Consider the following 17,608-nt stretch of genomic DNA (forward strand, 5'->3'; position numbering starts at 1 on the left):
TTCTATTGGCTTTTGAAAGTCAATAGAATAGACTCTCTTGAATAGAGTCTAATTCTATTGGCTTTCAAAAGCCAATAGGAATTGTCCAGGTTGTCTCTGCCCTGCTGAGCCCGCCAAAAGTCCCATTCTGCAAACGGTGCTGCAAGTTGTCTGCAGCAAAGGCGAGCTGTCTGGAAGTTTCCACCTGTCCCTGCTGAGCAACTACTAAAAATGTAAGTAAAAGAGGGCTAGGGGTGAGAGGCCGGCGGGCTCAGGGAGGGTTGCTGGTGCATATGGGGCCTGGCGGGTGCCTTACCTCCCTTGGGCTGGGCCAGCTGGTGGCCCAGCCGGTGGTCGGCCTGTGCCGTCTCTGCTGCTTTCCAGCTACACCTCGGCCGGTGCAGGTGGCGGCACCACACATGCATGGCGCTCCCGGGCAGGGAAAATCCTCGACTTACGATCAGTTGGGGGTTGCGGCATTAAAAAGGTTGAGAACCACTGCTCTAGTCTATGAGGTAGATGGGCAATTCTTAAAAATGTAATAAATAAAAGTGGGGGACATTTATAAATGCAAGGTGTTTTGTTAGCATGATTATTCAATTGTTATGTGCTGTAAAGTTCCAAAATAAAATAGCATTACCATTGGCATTTTAGTCCTTTAAGGACACCTTTCCTGTTAGGGAGAAAATTAATTAGTTGTTTTTGCTTAGCCATATTATTAGCCTATTATCTTCACATGTTTCTTTGTGTAAAAATAAAGTTTCAGTGCTACATTTCTAGTGACAGAAAAGGGCTAACCTTCCCATCTGCAGTGATGGTTTGCTATCTTTGTGGAGCAGACAATGGGAAGAGGGTGTAACCTTCCACATACAGAATTGCCTGCTTCCTAGCCATCCTATCTTATGGCTCTTCCAAATTCTTTCTTACCTGCAGGGACTGGTGCCATGTGAGTACCTTGCCATTCCTTTAAATCTTGAACCAAACCTAGCCTAGTGCCCCCTCCCTCCTCTTTATGGGAGAGAGGGAAACTGTTACTAACTGGTTGCTCCTCAGAACACTTCATTATTGGGCCTAGCATTGTTGCAAATTCAATCTAGTAGCAGCAGACCACGCAGCAGGTCTGATGGATCTCTCTGGCAGAAGCAACAATAAACTGAACAACCTAGTGATCAAAACTCTGCAGCAAAAAACTAACCTGGAAAGATGCAACCAAGAAAAGGAGTCTCTCTGAGCTCTTCTTCAATATAATAAGGAAAGGCTAAAGTGACAGCACAAAAACTTTGACCAATTCCTTTCATTTCAAAGATCACGAGCATACATATTTACATATGCAGCTAGTTGCTTCTGGAAATATGAAGCAACTTGCACCTGGGCTAAAGTTTTAATAATGGTTACCAGTCTCCTTACCTTTCACATTGAATGCTGATGGTGCCAAAGTAGCAGTGATCCAATGGCTGGCCTAGACAATTAGGAAGATGAAATAGATTCTTCCCAAATGCAGACATTATCTTCCTATATTTTTGTTGCATATATTCTTCACCATACATTAAAACACAGGGCATTTTCCCTGGCTTTTATGGGCAGGGAGATTGCTTTCAAGCCTGCAGCAATTGACCATTCCTATCCCAGGTATCCCCAGGGTCCCTCCCAAAATTTCCTTCTAGCATATTGGAGGCCGTTTTCTTTACCACAAGTCCCACTTTTTTTATGCCAGCCCTGCAAAGTGAGATGGCTCAAGCTATCTTCTGTGAAACAGGATGCAAGAATGAACTGCATAACTTTTAACATATTATTGTCTCATATTTTATATAATGCATTTTAAAATGTTCATTTCTCAAGAAATTGGAGCAAGGAACTCTAATAGGTTACTTCAGTTATTTTGCCCTAGAAAATAAATTAAAAATTAAAATGATACTGACCCATTTTGATCGGATGCAGCTCTGTTCAAACCTTGCAGATTTGTAAATTGCAGTTATAGGTTGCAGTCAAAGAACTACAAGTAGGAATATCTTTGTAGTAATGCAATAAGCCCTGTGATGGTCCTGTTTATCCAAGCGGTTCCATTAAATTATCCTGGATTACTTCTTTTTTTTCCTGAGTTGACTTTCTTCTACTTCCAATGTTGTCTTTTCCTTATATCACGGCTCCTGATTTCTAGATTTCTTCTGACTACCTCTTACAGTAACTTCTCTATAATCTGAATATGTGTGAAACCTGAATTCATATTCACAAAAAGGTGATGATGCTTGAATCTGTACATATCAGAAAGCTGTCAACTTGGTGAAGACTGCCATTTTTAACTTCTGTACCTTATGAATTATTCATATTTTCTGAAATACACAATTGAGATTCCATACAGATTGCATGTATTGTTTTTTGTTCCTGATATTTAGCTAATTAGTTCACTCATGAAATATCAACCCCCTTCAAAACTTACAACCTCGTTTTCTGAAGATGACTTAGTCAATATCATATATGCTTGATGTCTTCTCTCTTCTCCACTTTAGAACATTATCCTTTGTACTTCAAAAATCAAAAGTAAAAACATTTACTTGAATCAATGTTCAGACTCATTTCACCATGCAAATACATAAGGAAGATTTCAGAGTGAAAGGATATGACACAGGTGCTAATATTTCACTGTGTTAAGCAGACACAAAAATGCTCAGAGAAGAACAAAGAAAGACAGCCACTTCTCTCCCTTGACATACTATACTGGATTGAGCTGCACAAATCATTGTTAAAAGAAATTTAAGATCTGAAGTGAGACAGGGATCAATTCTCTTCATGACTTGAATGCTAATACTGTACACTCATCACTGTCAACCAGAATGGACAAAATGACCTGCCTAAAGCACTATTTTATGTCATCTTTTTCCTCCAAGGAAGGTAATTGACAAGTTGCTGTAAGTAATAAAATTAAAAGTTGCATGTTCTCAATCTTGCCACAGCTCCTGCCTTTGGATTGAGCTGACCTTCATGCATCTTTGAAATAATCTAATTTTCCACCTTCCAGAAAGAACTCCTAGATTTTCTCAGATTTATAGAAAATGTTTACTAAACAAGTTGTTGATAGTGATTTTATTATCATTATAGTGATAGCATCTAAAATTTAATAAAAAATAAATATAATATTGTTATATTACTACTCTTGTGGAAAAATAAAGCCTTAAAAAAATAAAGGGCTTTTACGAAATTCCGAAGGTGAAAGAGAGATTTTATTTTTGCGCAAAAAGGTTCAGAAGTGACTTAACAATCAGCAAATTTCTGAACAAGGGGGAGGGTCTAAACTAAAGCTTTATAGGTTTCTTTCTCTCAGGAACAAAGGAAGCATAGATGGAATCTTACATTGTATATGGAATCTACTTTTGTGTAACATTCAGATAGTTTCTCACACGTTAGCTCCATTTCTCATGGGAATACAATGAAGGCAGTTTTTACTTTTATACAATGTTTCTAAATATGCATTAGGTCATTCACGTACCGTTAATACAGCTTTTGGCTAACACAGCTTTCTTTTCAGAGATTATGCAGACACATGATTTTTGCTTTTAGTGATTTTTCATTATTATTATTATACTTTATTCTTCTTTATTCTATGTTATTCTATTTCTTTCCCACATTACTCCCCCCTTTTGGAAGTTTTCCAGCTTAAACTTCCATTATTCTTCTGTTCTGTGAAAGGATGAAATTTGGAAATACTTGTTGACTAATGCCTTTGACAATTATGCAAAATACATTTACTTCATCTCAGACCAACCCCATGTTTCTGAGATTGGCAGAAAGAAAATTCTACTAATAGAGCAGCATCCAAGAATTTTTGAGCAAAGAGCTCAATCATATTATGGAGAATTAATACTACAGTATGACAGGGTTTTAGTATTCTGTTATCCGAGAAGATTAGCAGACCCAAGTAAACACAAGTTCTCAAATTGATTGCAGCCTTTTGCATTTCTCTTTCGGTTTATTTGCAGAGTGTGATTAAAAGATTAAAATGGCAGCCATGATGGTGCAATTTAGACTAGATCTGTGTTTTATATGCATTGATTTTTTGACTACAGGTAATCAACTTACAACCATTCAGTGACAGTTTAAAATTGCAACAGCACTCAAAAAAGTGACTTACAACCATTCTTCGCAGTTATGCTGCTCACAGCATCCCTATGATCATCTGATCAAAATTTGGGCACTTAGCAATCATCATATATTTAGGACAGTTGCAGCACCCTGGAGTCATCTGAAAGTCATTTATGAACCTTCCCAGCTGGCTTCTGACAAGCAAAGTCAATAAGGGAAGCTAGATTTGCTTAATGACTACATGATTGTTAGTTTCAGTGATTCACTTAACAAACATGGCAAAAAGATTGTAAAATTGGGCATGGCTCATTTAATAATTGCCTTGCTCAGTAACTGAAATTCTGGTTTTAATTATGGCTGTAACTCGAAGACTATCTTGTATACTCTGCCAACACTTCTGTTCCCCCTTGACATTCATTTTGTGCAGGTTTTGGTTGCATTTTTACATATGAAAAAAATAATTTTGCTTTAGCCACGACTGAATAAGCCACATTTTTTATTCAACATGCAAAACTACAAATAATATTCAAAGTGCACGCTAAACATAAATCAAACAAGCATAGCACAGTTTCCGACTAATAGGTGATTGTGCTTCGAGAATCTGTTGTGTCATGCCTTTCGGAAGTTGTAGTTCGTTGTCCAAAGTTGATTTTAAGTTTCTTCAGCAGAAGAAACTCCATTTCCCAGGATTCCATGGAAAGCCTATTACCATCACATGCCCTATCTAGGGAAAACAAGAGCCGAAATAAGAGGCGTCGGCCATTTTGCGAGCAAGCGTCGCTATTGCTATTGCAGACGCAGCATTCCCCATTTCCCCCTCTCCAAGCCGCGTCTTCTCTGCCCTCCAGGTTTTGCCGTTTGTTTTCATTTTTCCTTATATTTTCTCTACTGCTGAACTTGAGAAAATCCGGGCAAACCCAGCCGCGACCTTTCCCCCCCGAAGCAGCGCCCATCCACAGAAGCGCATGTCCGCTATCCAGAATCTCCAATCCTTCGGTAAGAAACGGGACCCTCTTTGTCTCTTGCCTCAGTGACAAGAGGACGCATCGGCACCGGCTGCGTTTTTTTCTTCGCAGGGAAATTGTTCACGGTTTGGGCTTTTCTCCCCTCCGTTTCTTCCTCCTCCATTCCTTTTTACGTTTTCCAGTCTGTTCCAGCCTGTCTGCTGCAACTGTGGGCTGCTATTAGATTGATATCCTTTCCCACGTCCGTCACGCTGCCCGTGAACATAGTAATAATAATAATAATAATAAGGCAGGAAACCCTATACCATTTCAGACAAATGGCTGTCCAGTCTCTTCTTTAAAACTTCCAGTGTTGGAGCATTCACTACTTCTGGAGGCAGGTTGTTCTACTGGTTAATTATTCTAACTGTCAGGAAGTTTCTCCTTAGTTCTAGGTTGCTTCTCTCCTTGATTAGTTTCCATCCGTTGCTTCTTGTCCTGCCTTCAGGCGCTTTGGAAAATAGCTTGACTCCCTCTTCTCTGTGGCAGCCCCTGAGATATTGGAACACTGCTATCATGTCCCCCTCGTCCTTCTCGTCTTTAAACTAGAGACATACCCAATTCCAGCAACCGTTCCTTATGAGGACGATTAGCCAGTATTCGCCACGGTTGCAAACCAGTATTTAATCGGTCAAAAGTTTGGCTCGGGCACAGGACTGAGCATTAGGAAAACGCTTCTTTCGCAGCTCTGCAGGTTTAATATTGATGTAGACCTCTCCAAAATGCGTTGGTTGAGAAACGGGGAGGTATAATAAGCGCTGCCCGAGAAAGCCCGCCTGCCTTCTTCTACTACATCTTTGAACTGCCCAGCAGCTTTAGGGGGAGGACGCCAGGCTCTTACCGCCTCTCCCCGATCCCAAATGCTAGTGCTCATCTGTTAATTGAAAAGTTAATTGAGAGCTTAATTAATCCTTTTGAGCCTTCTTCTGACATCTTACTTTTTCTTCTTAAATGTGTGTGCTTGCCCTCACAAATTATACTCTATTAGTTGAAAGAATAATTGTATACAAGGCTAAAATCTGATATTTAGATTTTTAAAATAAACTTATTCAAAACTATTTGACTTACAAATAGTTGTATTTGTCTTACTCAAAACTTTTTGACTTACAAACTTGTTTGTCAGATCTTGTTTGCATTTTTGCAGTCTTCTATCAGTATAATTCTAACTAGTGAGATGCTCATCACTGCATGTCACTCTTTTTTCTATTGTAAGAATATGAATTAATATGTATGTATGTATGTATGTATGTTTTTTACAGTAACAATCTTTGGTGCTTGGTAAACATGTTGTCTGGGTTCACATTTAACAATGATTAATAGTAGTTAATTTTTATAAGTCCATAGTTAACATGTTAGATAGTAATATACTTCTTTGATCCTCTCTTCTTCCAGTAATATTCTCATTTTACCAACATTAGGCAAATACACTTCTTTGTACTATCGATACATACAAAATTAGATATAGACATTTTTCTAGTGTTTATACAAATAACAATAATATCAGTATATAACATCTTTTCTAACCAGCTTATGTTTCAGTTGTATTTGCAGGTCAATGTAGATCCTATTTTTCAAGCTCTTAATTGAATTTAGTTTCCCATCAGTATTCAAAAAATTATTGTCAGTTATGATTTTCTCAAAGTTAGTTACATTTAAGTGTCCAGACATTTCACTCATCTAAGCCATCCCAATTCTTTTACATTTCCCATATTATAAAAAAGTGTTATTCTAATTATAAATCATATTCCTCTTACTATAAAATCCATTTATAATTATCTATTCTTTTAACCATATTCAAACAAATGTTTAGTCATGTAATACCCCATATGTAGGTCAAATGATCTGTTCTCTTAAGTCTAACTCTAGCTTTCTTCTTTTGCCAAGCCACTTTCCAAGTCAGTGTATTCAAATCAGCAAGGATTTTTTTCTGTATTTTTATGGATGTTGTTTGGAATGGGAAAAACAATTTAGGTGGAGTATTTTTGAGGGGGAATTTCATCCATTTGTATTCATTAAATCACTCCCACTTTCCTTCTTTCTCAACTTCTCTTTTCATTTTTTGTCTCCCAAACGCTAGTGATTCTCCTGACAACTCTATAATTTATTTTATCAGATCTTTTTTCTTGTCCTCAGATATATTTTGAAGTCCTGAAAGATAAGGTGCCTTTCCATTTCTGGTATTATAACAAAATCTTGTAGATTTTTCTTTGCTTGCACCAGAGCCAGACTAATTCTCTTCATTTATAGCCTCCAACGTTTGGTCATTTTCCTCTGGTTTATGTTCTGTTTTTTGACTTGTTTGTTCATTCTTTGTCCTCATTTTCTGAGAGTTTTTTCACTGTAAGCTTAGATTAAGGATTTGCTTATTTATATTGTTTATATTGTTTTTATTCTCATCATAATTTTTTCTTGTGTCTTCTTTATATGAAATAATTGTCTTTTGAATTGATTGCAGCATAGCATGCATTTCCTCCTGGAAGGTGTTTGCCTTGTCTTGAGATGTCACTCCTGCAGATCCCTGATACACCGGGCTGGAGGCTTCAGATGAGAATGTTGGATGTGGTTTTCTGTCACATTTTGTTAGATATGTAGCATCCATTTTATCTCCCCCCTTCAGATAATCTATCAAAAATACCATAATCCCCGAGTATTAGCCTGAACTAATACAACCAATCTTAAGATCCATGCAGCAAAGTCTTGTATAGTTCTTATGGTCTTTATGTATGGCCTTTATAATTCAGTTGTTAATCCACCATTAAAAGCAATGTTTTATAAACAGTTCTTCTGCTCAGGGTCCAACAATTATCAATCAGCCAAAGTTTGCGGTCCAAATGTTCAACCACCTAAGAACAGTCCAAGAGCCTTCACCTTCAGAAGTAGCCAAAAGTCAAGGTTTTTCTTTCTCTGCAATAGTTCTTAAGCTTAAAAATCAATTTCAGTAGATGTTTATAATCCAGGAAGGTCAGCAGTTTTTATAACAATTGTAGTTCTCACTATAGCCCAATCTATTTTCCTCTGTTCCCAGCTGTTCTCTATTAAACTAAGAGTCACTGGGGATCAAAGGAACAAGTTATCTGTTTCTGGGCATCTTGCCAATTTCTCAGTCAAGACAGTTGTATTGCTATATTCTAATCCACCACTAGATGTCATTAGATATTCATTTTCTGACTTTTAAAACAAAAAAATATTTTCTTGTAGTTTCATCTCAATACTCTTTCAAAGAGAAAATCTTAACAATTTCCTCAGTTTTGTTTGTCCAAACTATAGCTTCTAGTTCAATATATTTCTGTCCCCCATAAAAATTAAAATGCCGCTTCCGTCTTTGGAAGCGTGGGGCTACAATCCTCCTCCTTTTCACTTTCGGAAAGTTTTTTGCTTCTTGGGAGTTTTTTCTAGGCAATACAGTTGTAAAATAGAAAGGATCAATTTTCTCACCCAGTTCCAAATACATTCACTATCTGTTCTAATTGTGCTTTTTTGCTTTGGTTGGGCTAGTCATGGAAGTGCAGCTAGCCTTTCTCCTGCCTGTTTGGAGGGCTTTCCCCAGATCAAACAGATCGACTGCCATCTTTCTGTGATCGACGGGGGCTTTCCTTCATCACCTCTCGGGGGCAACTTTAGATCCATTAAGAGTCCCCTGGCAGGGGGAAACCAGCTGTGGGGTGTGAGCCCCACAATCCCTTGGCTGCATCGCTACGACGCAAACCAGAAATCTCCTGGTTTGCTTTCCTTCTAAGGTGGCAGTCTGTTCTCATCCATTCTTTCTTGAATTACGATAATTTGTTGATAGAAAATAAAGATTTTGGAGTGAAAGCTTTTCTTCATGTCATAGAAACATAGAAAGTTGATGGCAGAAAAAGACATACTGGTCCTTTCAATCTGGTCTTTGAAATTATTATTTTATTTTTAATTTTTTTGTCAATGATGGACCTGTGCTTATCTCAAACATGTTCACTATCTCCACTGGAAATTGGTTTCAAGCTTCCACTATTCTTTCTGTGAAGTAATACTTTCTAACTTACTTTTGAATTTCCATCCTGTCAGATTGAGGTTAGGCCTCTATGTTCTTGATTTTTGCTTAATATTGAAAATACTACCTTTTAGAAATTTATTTACACCCTTAGTGTATTTAAAGATTTCAATCATGTCTCCCCTTTTTTCTTTCCACAAGACTGTACATATTCAGTTCCTCCAGTCTCTACTGATTTGTTTGTCCCTCAGACCTTGCATCATTTTTGTTGTCTATCTCTGGACTCACTCAATCTTATCAATATCTTTTTTTAAATGAGGTTTCCAGAATTGGATCTTGTCCCAAATGGTATCTGATTAAACCCCTAAGTAGCAAAATTAGGATCTCCTTTTTCCTGATGGTGATCCTTCTAGAGATGCATCCCAAAATTTTGTTTGCCATTATAGCTGCCTGTTTACTTATTTCGCATCATCTGCTCTGAACATACCTAAGTCCTTTTATTCTGTTTAACACTATATCCCTAAGATGTATCCCTCGAAGATTCTTTTTTTCCAAGTACATGATCTTGCATTTACAAACACTGAATTGCAGTTTCCACATTTCTACCAATTCCCAACAATGTCAAATAATTTAGCACAGTGGTTCTCAACCTTTTTAATGCCGCGACCCCCAACCGGTTGTAAGTCGAGGACTACTCAACCGGTCGTAAGTCGAGGACTACTCAACTGGGGCAGCACCGTTTGCAGAATGGGACTTTTGGCGGGCTCAGCAGGGCAGAGACAGCCTGGACAATTCCTATTGGCTTTTGAAAGACAATAGAATTAGACTCTATTCAAGCGAGTCTATTCTATTGACTTTCAAAAGCCAATAGAATAAAAGGGAGTAGCACAGCTAAGGAAAAGGGGGAAAAAATGGCGGACTGCGTTGTTTGGTGACCCCCGTGAAATAGTCGTTCGACCCCCAAATGGGGTCCCAACCCACAGGTTGAGAACCACTGATTTAGATCTTACAAATACTTCCAGGAACATCAACTCTTATTACACATGTTTGTGTTATCAGCAGAAAGACAAACCTTATCTAGCAATCCTTCTGTTGTATCGCTTACAAACCAAGCCTTATGGTACAATCAAATCAAAGTAGAGAAATAGCTTCCCAGCAGCCAATTAATTGCCACATCCCAGGAAATTTCCAATCTCCAACTTACCCTCTGACTTCAAATATTACACAGATTATAAATATTGCAAAGCAATTTTCACTTCTGAACAGTTCTTGTATTTAGGAAGCATCACTGGGATGTGGGCAGAACATATGCAAAAATCTAATCATATCTTGGTATTAAATCATGGAGTACTAACTGCTAAATATGTACAACAAATCTGGACTACTTCTCTTCTAAGGAATTCAGACTTCTAAGAAATTCAAACATGTACCTCCATGTTGAGTACAATTAGCTTCTCCACTTAGAAAAGGAGAATTTTAGGGTAGAAAATGTATAAATGACAGATTCATTTTCATTATATGAATTTTCCCTTTTCAGACCCGTTTGCTGATGCAACTAAGGGCGACGATTTACTCCCGTCAGGGACTGAAGACTATATCCATATAAGGATCCAGCAGCGAAACGGAAGAAAGACGTTAACGACTGTTCAGGGTATTGCTGATGACTATGACAAAAAGAAGCTTGTGAAAGCATTCAAAAAGGTAAAGTTTCTCTTGGATTTTGAAATGTTTTAGCTAAGAATGTCCAAACTGAAAGTACATACATTTATATATATACATTAATTTATATAGATATTCTAAAAGTGCTGTGATAGTTCTGAAATTGTGTTATGCCAATATAATAATTTTTGTTTTAGCTATAAAAACAAGTGCTAAATGTTTTTAAAAAAACAACTTCCGATTGATTTTTGAAAACTCTTTTGAGCAGTAATGGTGATAAATGGTGATAGTCTCCTAAAGCTGCCATATTTGGAGAGGATTAAGGTCTTTAACCCCTATGCTTAGAAATATTGCAAAATATAATCAGAATTTAATATCAATTGTTCCTGAAATATTCTTTAATATTGGCTAATCTGCTTCTTTTGCTAATAACAATTATTTCAGGAAAATGCGGATTTAAAAGCAAACAAAAATTTTAATATACTATCTTTCTAAAATATATGAATGAACTAAAATGGTGGATAAAGAGATCTAATATGAAATCTACATGAAAGATGCCCAAACAATATGAAATAGAAGTAGAACAAAAGTAGAACAAATAGTATTAACTAGTGATAATCATATGTAGAACTATAAATGGTATTTACTGGAAAACCATAATAATTTATTTGGTAGGACTATGTCAATTCAGAACAATAAACTTAAATTTACTAGTGCCTTGGCAAGATCCTTCATTAACAAAATTCAATTGAAAGATTAGAACTATGCCTTATAATCAGAATTATATGGTATAATGCAGTGGGGTATAACTCAAATAGAAATGGGGGTACTAAATATACATAAGAATCCCTGCAGGCCACATACTGACTTTGAAAAATACACATTTATATATATATTTCTTTGACTAATGCATCAACATAACGAAGTAGAATCTAGTTATAACTAAAACTTAACTAAATATTATAATTTTGATTATATATGTATGCGTGTGTGTATGTGTGTATGTGTGTGTGTGTACATAATTGAGGTGGCAAAAATTGAGAAATCTTTCTAGTGGGTAGAAAGACTGGATTAAAAGACAGCACTGAGGCATTGATCGTAGCAGCACAAGAACAGGCAGTAAGCATCAGATCCATAGAAGGAAGGGTGTACCACACTAGACAGGACCCAAGGTGAGGCCTCAGAGATAGTCTCCCCCAACAGAATGTAAGATTAAGGCATGAACAGCACATACTGATTGGCACAACCAAGTAGATGGCTTTCTATACAAAAATCTCTGTACAGAATATGAGCTAAACTCTCCTAAGGCTACATGGGAGATCCCATAAAAGATTGTGAAGAATAAGAAAGCTATGGTCCTTTGGGACTTACACAACCAGACTGACAGGAGATAATGTCCAATTAACCAGACATTGTGGTAGTATAATAGCCAAGGGCCAAAAGACAGCGATGGTGATAGATGTAATGTGCCAATTGACAACATAAGGAAGAAGGAGTATGAGAAAGTGGAGAAATACCAGGCCTGAAGGAGCAACTGGAAAAATTGTGGAAAGTAAATGCCAAAGTTAGGAACACTCAGGACTGTGACTCCTAAACAGGGAGTGTGGCATAAGTAGATCCCAGGAATGACATCAGAGCTCTCATCAGAAGAGTGCCATGCACCAATTTCACACCTCCTGCTTCCTCTTACCACCTCCCTGCAATGTTCCCTCCCTGCAATGTAATTTTTTACATCTCATGTATGAGAAAAAATGTTTTGTGTGGCTTCTGCAATACTAAGTACAAATTTGTATGCAAGAAATCTGTCTGCCTGCTGTCTGGGGGAATAGGCACTAGCTTGCTGCCTCACTTTAATTGCATCAGCTAAGGCAGGGGTAGGCAACCCAAAACACTCAAAGAGCCACTTGGACCCGTTTCCCACCAAAACCAAAACACCGGGAGCCGCAAAACCCTTTTGATATCTAAAATGAAGATAACACTGCATATATCCTTTTTTACCTTTATTATAGGTGTGTGTGTGTGTTTGTGTATATATGTGTGTGTGTAAAAATATCACTCTTGGGAATATCCATACTATTAAAACAATGATCACCAAGAGAATGCTTTAAGAGAATAAAATTACATACCCACACAGGTAAAAAAAGGATATATGCAGTGTTATCTTCCTCCACTCTCTTTCTTTCTCTCTCTCTTTCCTCTCTCTCTCTCTCTCTTCCCCCCCCCCACCCTCTCTCTCTCTCTCTTTCTCTCCCTCTCTTTCTCCCCCCCCCCTCCTATCTGCTGCTCACCTGGCAAGCTTCAAGCTGTTGTCCAACAAGCTCAGGGGTAAGCAACCTCGTCTCTTTTATGACTCATGGACTTCAACTCCCAGAATTCCTGAGTCAGCCTAGCTGGGCTAGCTAGCTCTTTCCTGCCCTTCCTGCTTCCTGCAGAGACGCAGCAAAGGGAGGAGCTCTGCCCAGTAAGCTTTTCAGCTCCTCAGTGAACACTGTGAGTGCACTCTCTTTTACACACACAAACACACACACACAGAGAGAGAGAGAGAGAGAGAGAGAGAAGGAAGCAGGGAAGCGCAATTGCCTCTCTCTGTCTCTGTCTCTCTCTGCAAAGGCAGAGGAGGCTGGGAGCCACAGGGGAAGGCTCAAAGAGCCACATGCGACTCCGGAGCCGCAGGTTGCCGACCTGTGAGCTAAGGGAACTTGAGGTTACCAAAGAGCAGACTGAGAAGGAGCTTTTGTCACATGGTGCTTCTACTCTAGTTGCTTCCCAACAGCACCAAGCAATCTCTGCTACTATAAGCTGAGACAGTGAGCTTGTGCAGGACTCCCCTTTTTTTTTTTAACAATCTTTTTATTGATTTTTTTTCCATCAACATAGGTTAATTTTTCCAATCAAACAAGTTGTCTGGTGTTTGCTAAGCTAATACATGTTCACTTCCTAATCCTTCATTCTTTTCTCTAACCAAGAATAGAATAAATTCCAAATTTTATAATAGTCCATATCTTCTTTGTCTTTCAGCCTCATAGTTAGTCTGTCCATCTCTGCACATTCCAATATTTTCGTGATTATTTCTTCTTCTGATGGCAATCCTTCATTCCAGTATTGTGAAAAAATTATTTTTGCTGCTGTGGTAATATGTAGAATTAAAAATAATTTCTGCTCATTAATCTTTTCAGACTTAATGCCTAGTAAAAAAAGTTCAGGTTTCAAATCCACTTGTTCACCCAGTATTTTTTCTAACCACATCTGTATGCTTTTCCAATAGGCCTTTGCCTTCCCACATGTCTACCAAATATGGTAATACGTGCCTATATTATGTTTACATTTCCAACATCTATCTGACATTTTTTTAAACATTTTTGCTAGTCTTGCTGGTGGAAGGTGCCATCTATAAAACATTTTATATAAATTTTCTTTGTATGAAGTTGCCATTGTTAATTTATAGTTTCTCCCTCTTAAATCAGGACGCCAATGTTTTGATTGTTGTTGATTAAATTATTATTTAGTTTTAAAATGTAATATCTATGCTTTGTTTTATTTTCTTAAATATGACTCTTTTGCACTCTAATCTGATTCAGGTCTCCCATGTTCAAAGTTTTGATAGCCACCACTCACCCATATCCCTGTGGTCATGTGACCATATTTTGGGCACTCAGTAATCAGCCCACATTTACATCCATTTGCAACTTGCCATAGTCTTGTGACTGCAGTTTATAACATTTTTGCTGGAAACTGCAAAAAAAGTTTCCATAATGAAGAATGGGTTGACTTAATGACTGAGGCATTTGCTTAACCAACATGCATTTGCTTTATGGGTACCACATACAGGTAATCTTCAAGTTACAAGCTTTCCCTTAGCAAATGTTCAAATTTATGCGATAAGTGCCCCCTAGTGTTTACGAAAAAGTCCCAAAATTATAAATGTTGCCGCATCATGGCAATTGTTCACAGTTACAAACAACCGCAGTGGCACTGCAACATTCACCCTGGATATTCCCTCCCCCCGCCACCTTCAATCACTCTAGGTACTAGGCCTTGGATACTCAACCCTGCGAAGATCAAGATCCTTCACTTTCTTGGCTGCTCCGGCCCTCCTGTGCATTTGCAGAGAATGGAGGCCTAAAGTAACGCAAGATCACATGAGATCAGTGGAGCAAGAGCTCACGCTACTGATCTTGTGTGATCTCATGGTACTTCTAGCCTCTGTTCTCTGCAACAGAGAATGGAACTGAAGCCGGGGGAGGCTTCTGAGTGCCTCCAGAGATCCGATACAGTCATAAGAGGTCTTTTCCGGGCTGCTGCCACCCAGAAAGGAGGCCTTGGGAGGCTTCTGCGTGCCTCTGGAGGCCCAATAAATGCATCAGAGGCCAATAAATGACACCCAGAAAGGAGAATGGAAGATGCTTCCATGGGCCTCTGAAGGTCCATTCTGGGCCTCGGAGGCCAAAATAGAGGCTGTGGGAGGCTTTTGCATGCTTCCAGAGGTCCATTCAGGTCCTTGGAGGCCCCTGAGGCTCAGAACAGAGGCCAGAGAAGGCTTTTCTGTGCCTCTGGAGGTCTTTTCTGGGCCTCGAAGGACTCCTCCAGACCTCTGAGGCCCAGAATAGAAGCCTGGGATGGCGGTCATGTGCTTCCCGAAGTCCATTCTGGGTCTCGGAGGCCTCCCTCTGCTCTTGCCAGGAGCAGAGAAAGAAACAGAGGGGGGTGGATAGGAGGCAGATCTTCACAAGGTAAGTGACCTGGCATGGCAGGATTGGGCAGGGGAGCAATTGTGACCCCAGGAGGTTTCTCAGTGAGGAGTCTTGGGTGGTCTGAAGCAGATGACCTGTTCCATCATAGGCCCCTCATGGCCTTCCCCACCCCGAGATACCCACACATTAAATTAGTAAATACGTGGCCAAAAACTGGAAGTGAATTGCGTTCAAGGTACGAAATTCACCCCTACGAATCCTCGAGATATGAATGGAAGGGCAGGCTCCATTACACTCGTAACTCGAGGACTACCTATAATCACTACAAAAAAGCTCATAAAATTGAGTGTAGTCAAATGATGATCTGTTTAATTATACGACTTAAAATCATAATTGCAGATTTTTTAATATTTGTAAATTAAGTATTATCTGTTATGGAAATAGCATCAAGTACCTCAAAAACAATTTGTTGCCATTGAATATAGCAATGTTTTTTGGCAGAAATTTGCTTGTAATGGTACTGTGATTGAACATCCTGAATACGGGGAAGTTATCCAGTTACAGGGTGACCAGAGGAAGAACATTTGCCAATTCCTTTTAGAGGTGAGTGACTTGTTACAACTCTTTCAATTCAGACTGCTGACTCAAATATTACAATGCACATACTTATTTAAGTTAAACAAATACTTGAAAATTGTTAATATGCTTTGGGTCCGAACATGATAACAAAATAGAATTTTGTTAGTCATTTTTGTGAGCTTTATTGTCTTCTCTAAATTGATAAAGAGCTTAATCTTGAGGCTAAATGGAAGAATGTAACAACTTGACTCTAACATTTGCTTTTTTGAATATCGCAGTTGATGCCATATATTTGAATAGTTAAGATTTTATTGTAGGAATTTTTTAAGGAAGCATTTGAGGGTTCTCTAGCTTGATTTGTAAACTGAAAACTGCTGCTATATGTAATTATGTACCAATCTCAGCTGCTCATCATTGTACTTTGATTAATATGTGGATTTATTTTATGTGACATTTCTAGTCCTAACTGCCAAGGGCTTACTGATGTTTGTATATTTTCTGCAGGTTGGCATTGTTAAGGAGGAACAACTGAAAGTTCACGGCTTCTGAAATGTGTATACTTACCTAAAGAATTCTATAAGTTTTATTTTATCAAGTGAGCTAATCTGTGAAATATGATTCTTTATAGTAAATGGTCTTCCCATTCAAATTCTGATTTGCTTTTGCATGATTACAGAAAAGGTATGGATTGTAGATTACAAACACATAAGAAGACTCCAGTAAGATGGTAAAAAGAAGTGCTTAAGAATTTTAATGCATTTCCAATGGAAATGTTTTATTGCTGATAGTTCAGTGTATTTATTCATCTGATTTAAATGTATTAAAACGATGTGTGTTGCAGCTTAAATAAACTCTCTTTATCTTAACCTTTTGTGTAGAATGCCTTATATACTTCAGCTAACTTACACATATAATCATCTTTTTAACTAAATAGCAGACCAGCTCAAACTTCAGAAGCTAAGACTCAAGCATTTAGTACAGCTAAATTGACATAAAGTTTTCAATATTACTTAGCAGTCAAATAAAAACTATTAGCTATTCCTTGCATGTATGAGAATTATATTAAGTCTAATTAATACCCAAGAAATGCTGCATTGCTGGGACTTGCTGAATTCATTTCCAGATAGGTATACAAGAACTCAAACCATTTTGATAGAAAGCTTCACAAAATCCCACTATAAATACAGAACAGCAGTTTTGCATTGTGTGTGTGTGTGTGTGTGTGTGTGTGTGTGTGTGTGTGTGTGTGTGTATGTATATGTATACATAGAATTACCTGAAGATCTTACACTTGGAATAGTTTGCATCAAAGTTACCATGATGCTTTTGCACACAAAACTCCTCTATTACTTTTGCTACTGATAGCATATCAATAAACTTGGATTGTTAAGCCTTATTCTTAAGAAATGTGATAGGATGATCTGTTACAGAAGATATTGCTGCTTGAAGAAAAAAGTGTGCATCCCGAATAAGTAGTTAATGAATAACCTAATTGAATAGGTGTCTGATGATTCCCAATCATCCCAGTCAAAAAGAAAGCATATGTTCCAAGTTGAATTCTTGTTCTCCTAGATCAGACATGTCAAACACAGATTTGGCCCCCGGGCTGTCTCAAATGGCAAGGGACCTGCCCCAGCCCTGGCCCACCC

General features: G+C 38.2%; 1 protein-coding gene across 1 annotated transcript; it reads left to right on the forward strand.

Annotated features, from left to right (window-relative positions):
• Positions 1-4,796: 4,796 nt before the first annotated feature.
• EIF1B (eukaryotic translation initiation factor 1B) lies at positions 4,797-16,825 on the forward strand. The gene is made up of 4 exons (XM_039336081.1): positions 4,797-5,052; positions 10,568-10,731; positions 15,882-15,983; positions 16,464-16,825. Exons 1-4 carry the CDS (start codon positions 5,022-5,024, stop codon positions 16,506-16,508), a joined length of 342 nt encoding a protein of 113 aa, XP_039192015.1. The 5' UTR covers positions 4,797-5,021; the 3' UTR covers positions 16,509-16,825.
• The last annotated feature ends 783 nt before the right edge of the window (positions 16,826-17,608 follow it).

Source organism: Crotalus tigris, unplaced genomic scaffold, assembly GCF_016545835.1.
Source record: "Crotalus tigris isolate CLP2741 ecotype Arizona unplaced genomic scaffold, ASM1654583v1 scf7180000017666.27876245, whole genome shotgun sequence".
Taxonomy (NCBI): Eukaryota; Metazoa; Chordata; class Lepidosauria; order Squamata; family Viperidae; genus Crotalus; species Crotalus tigris.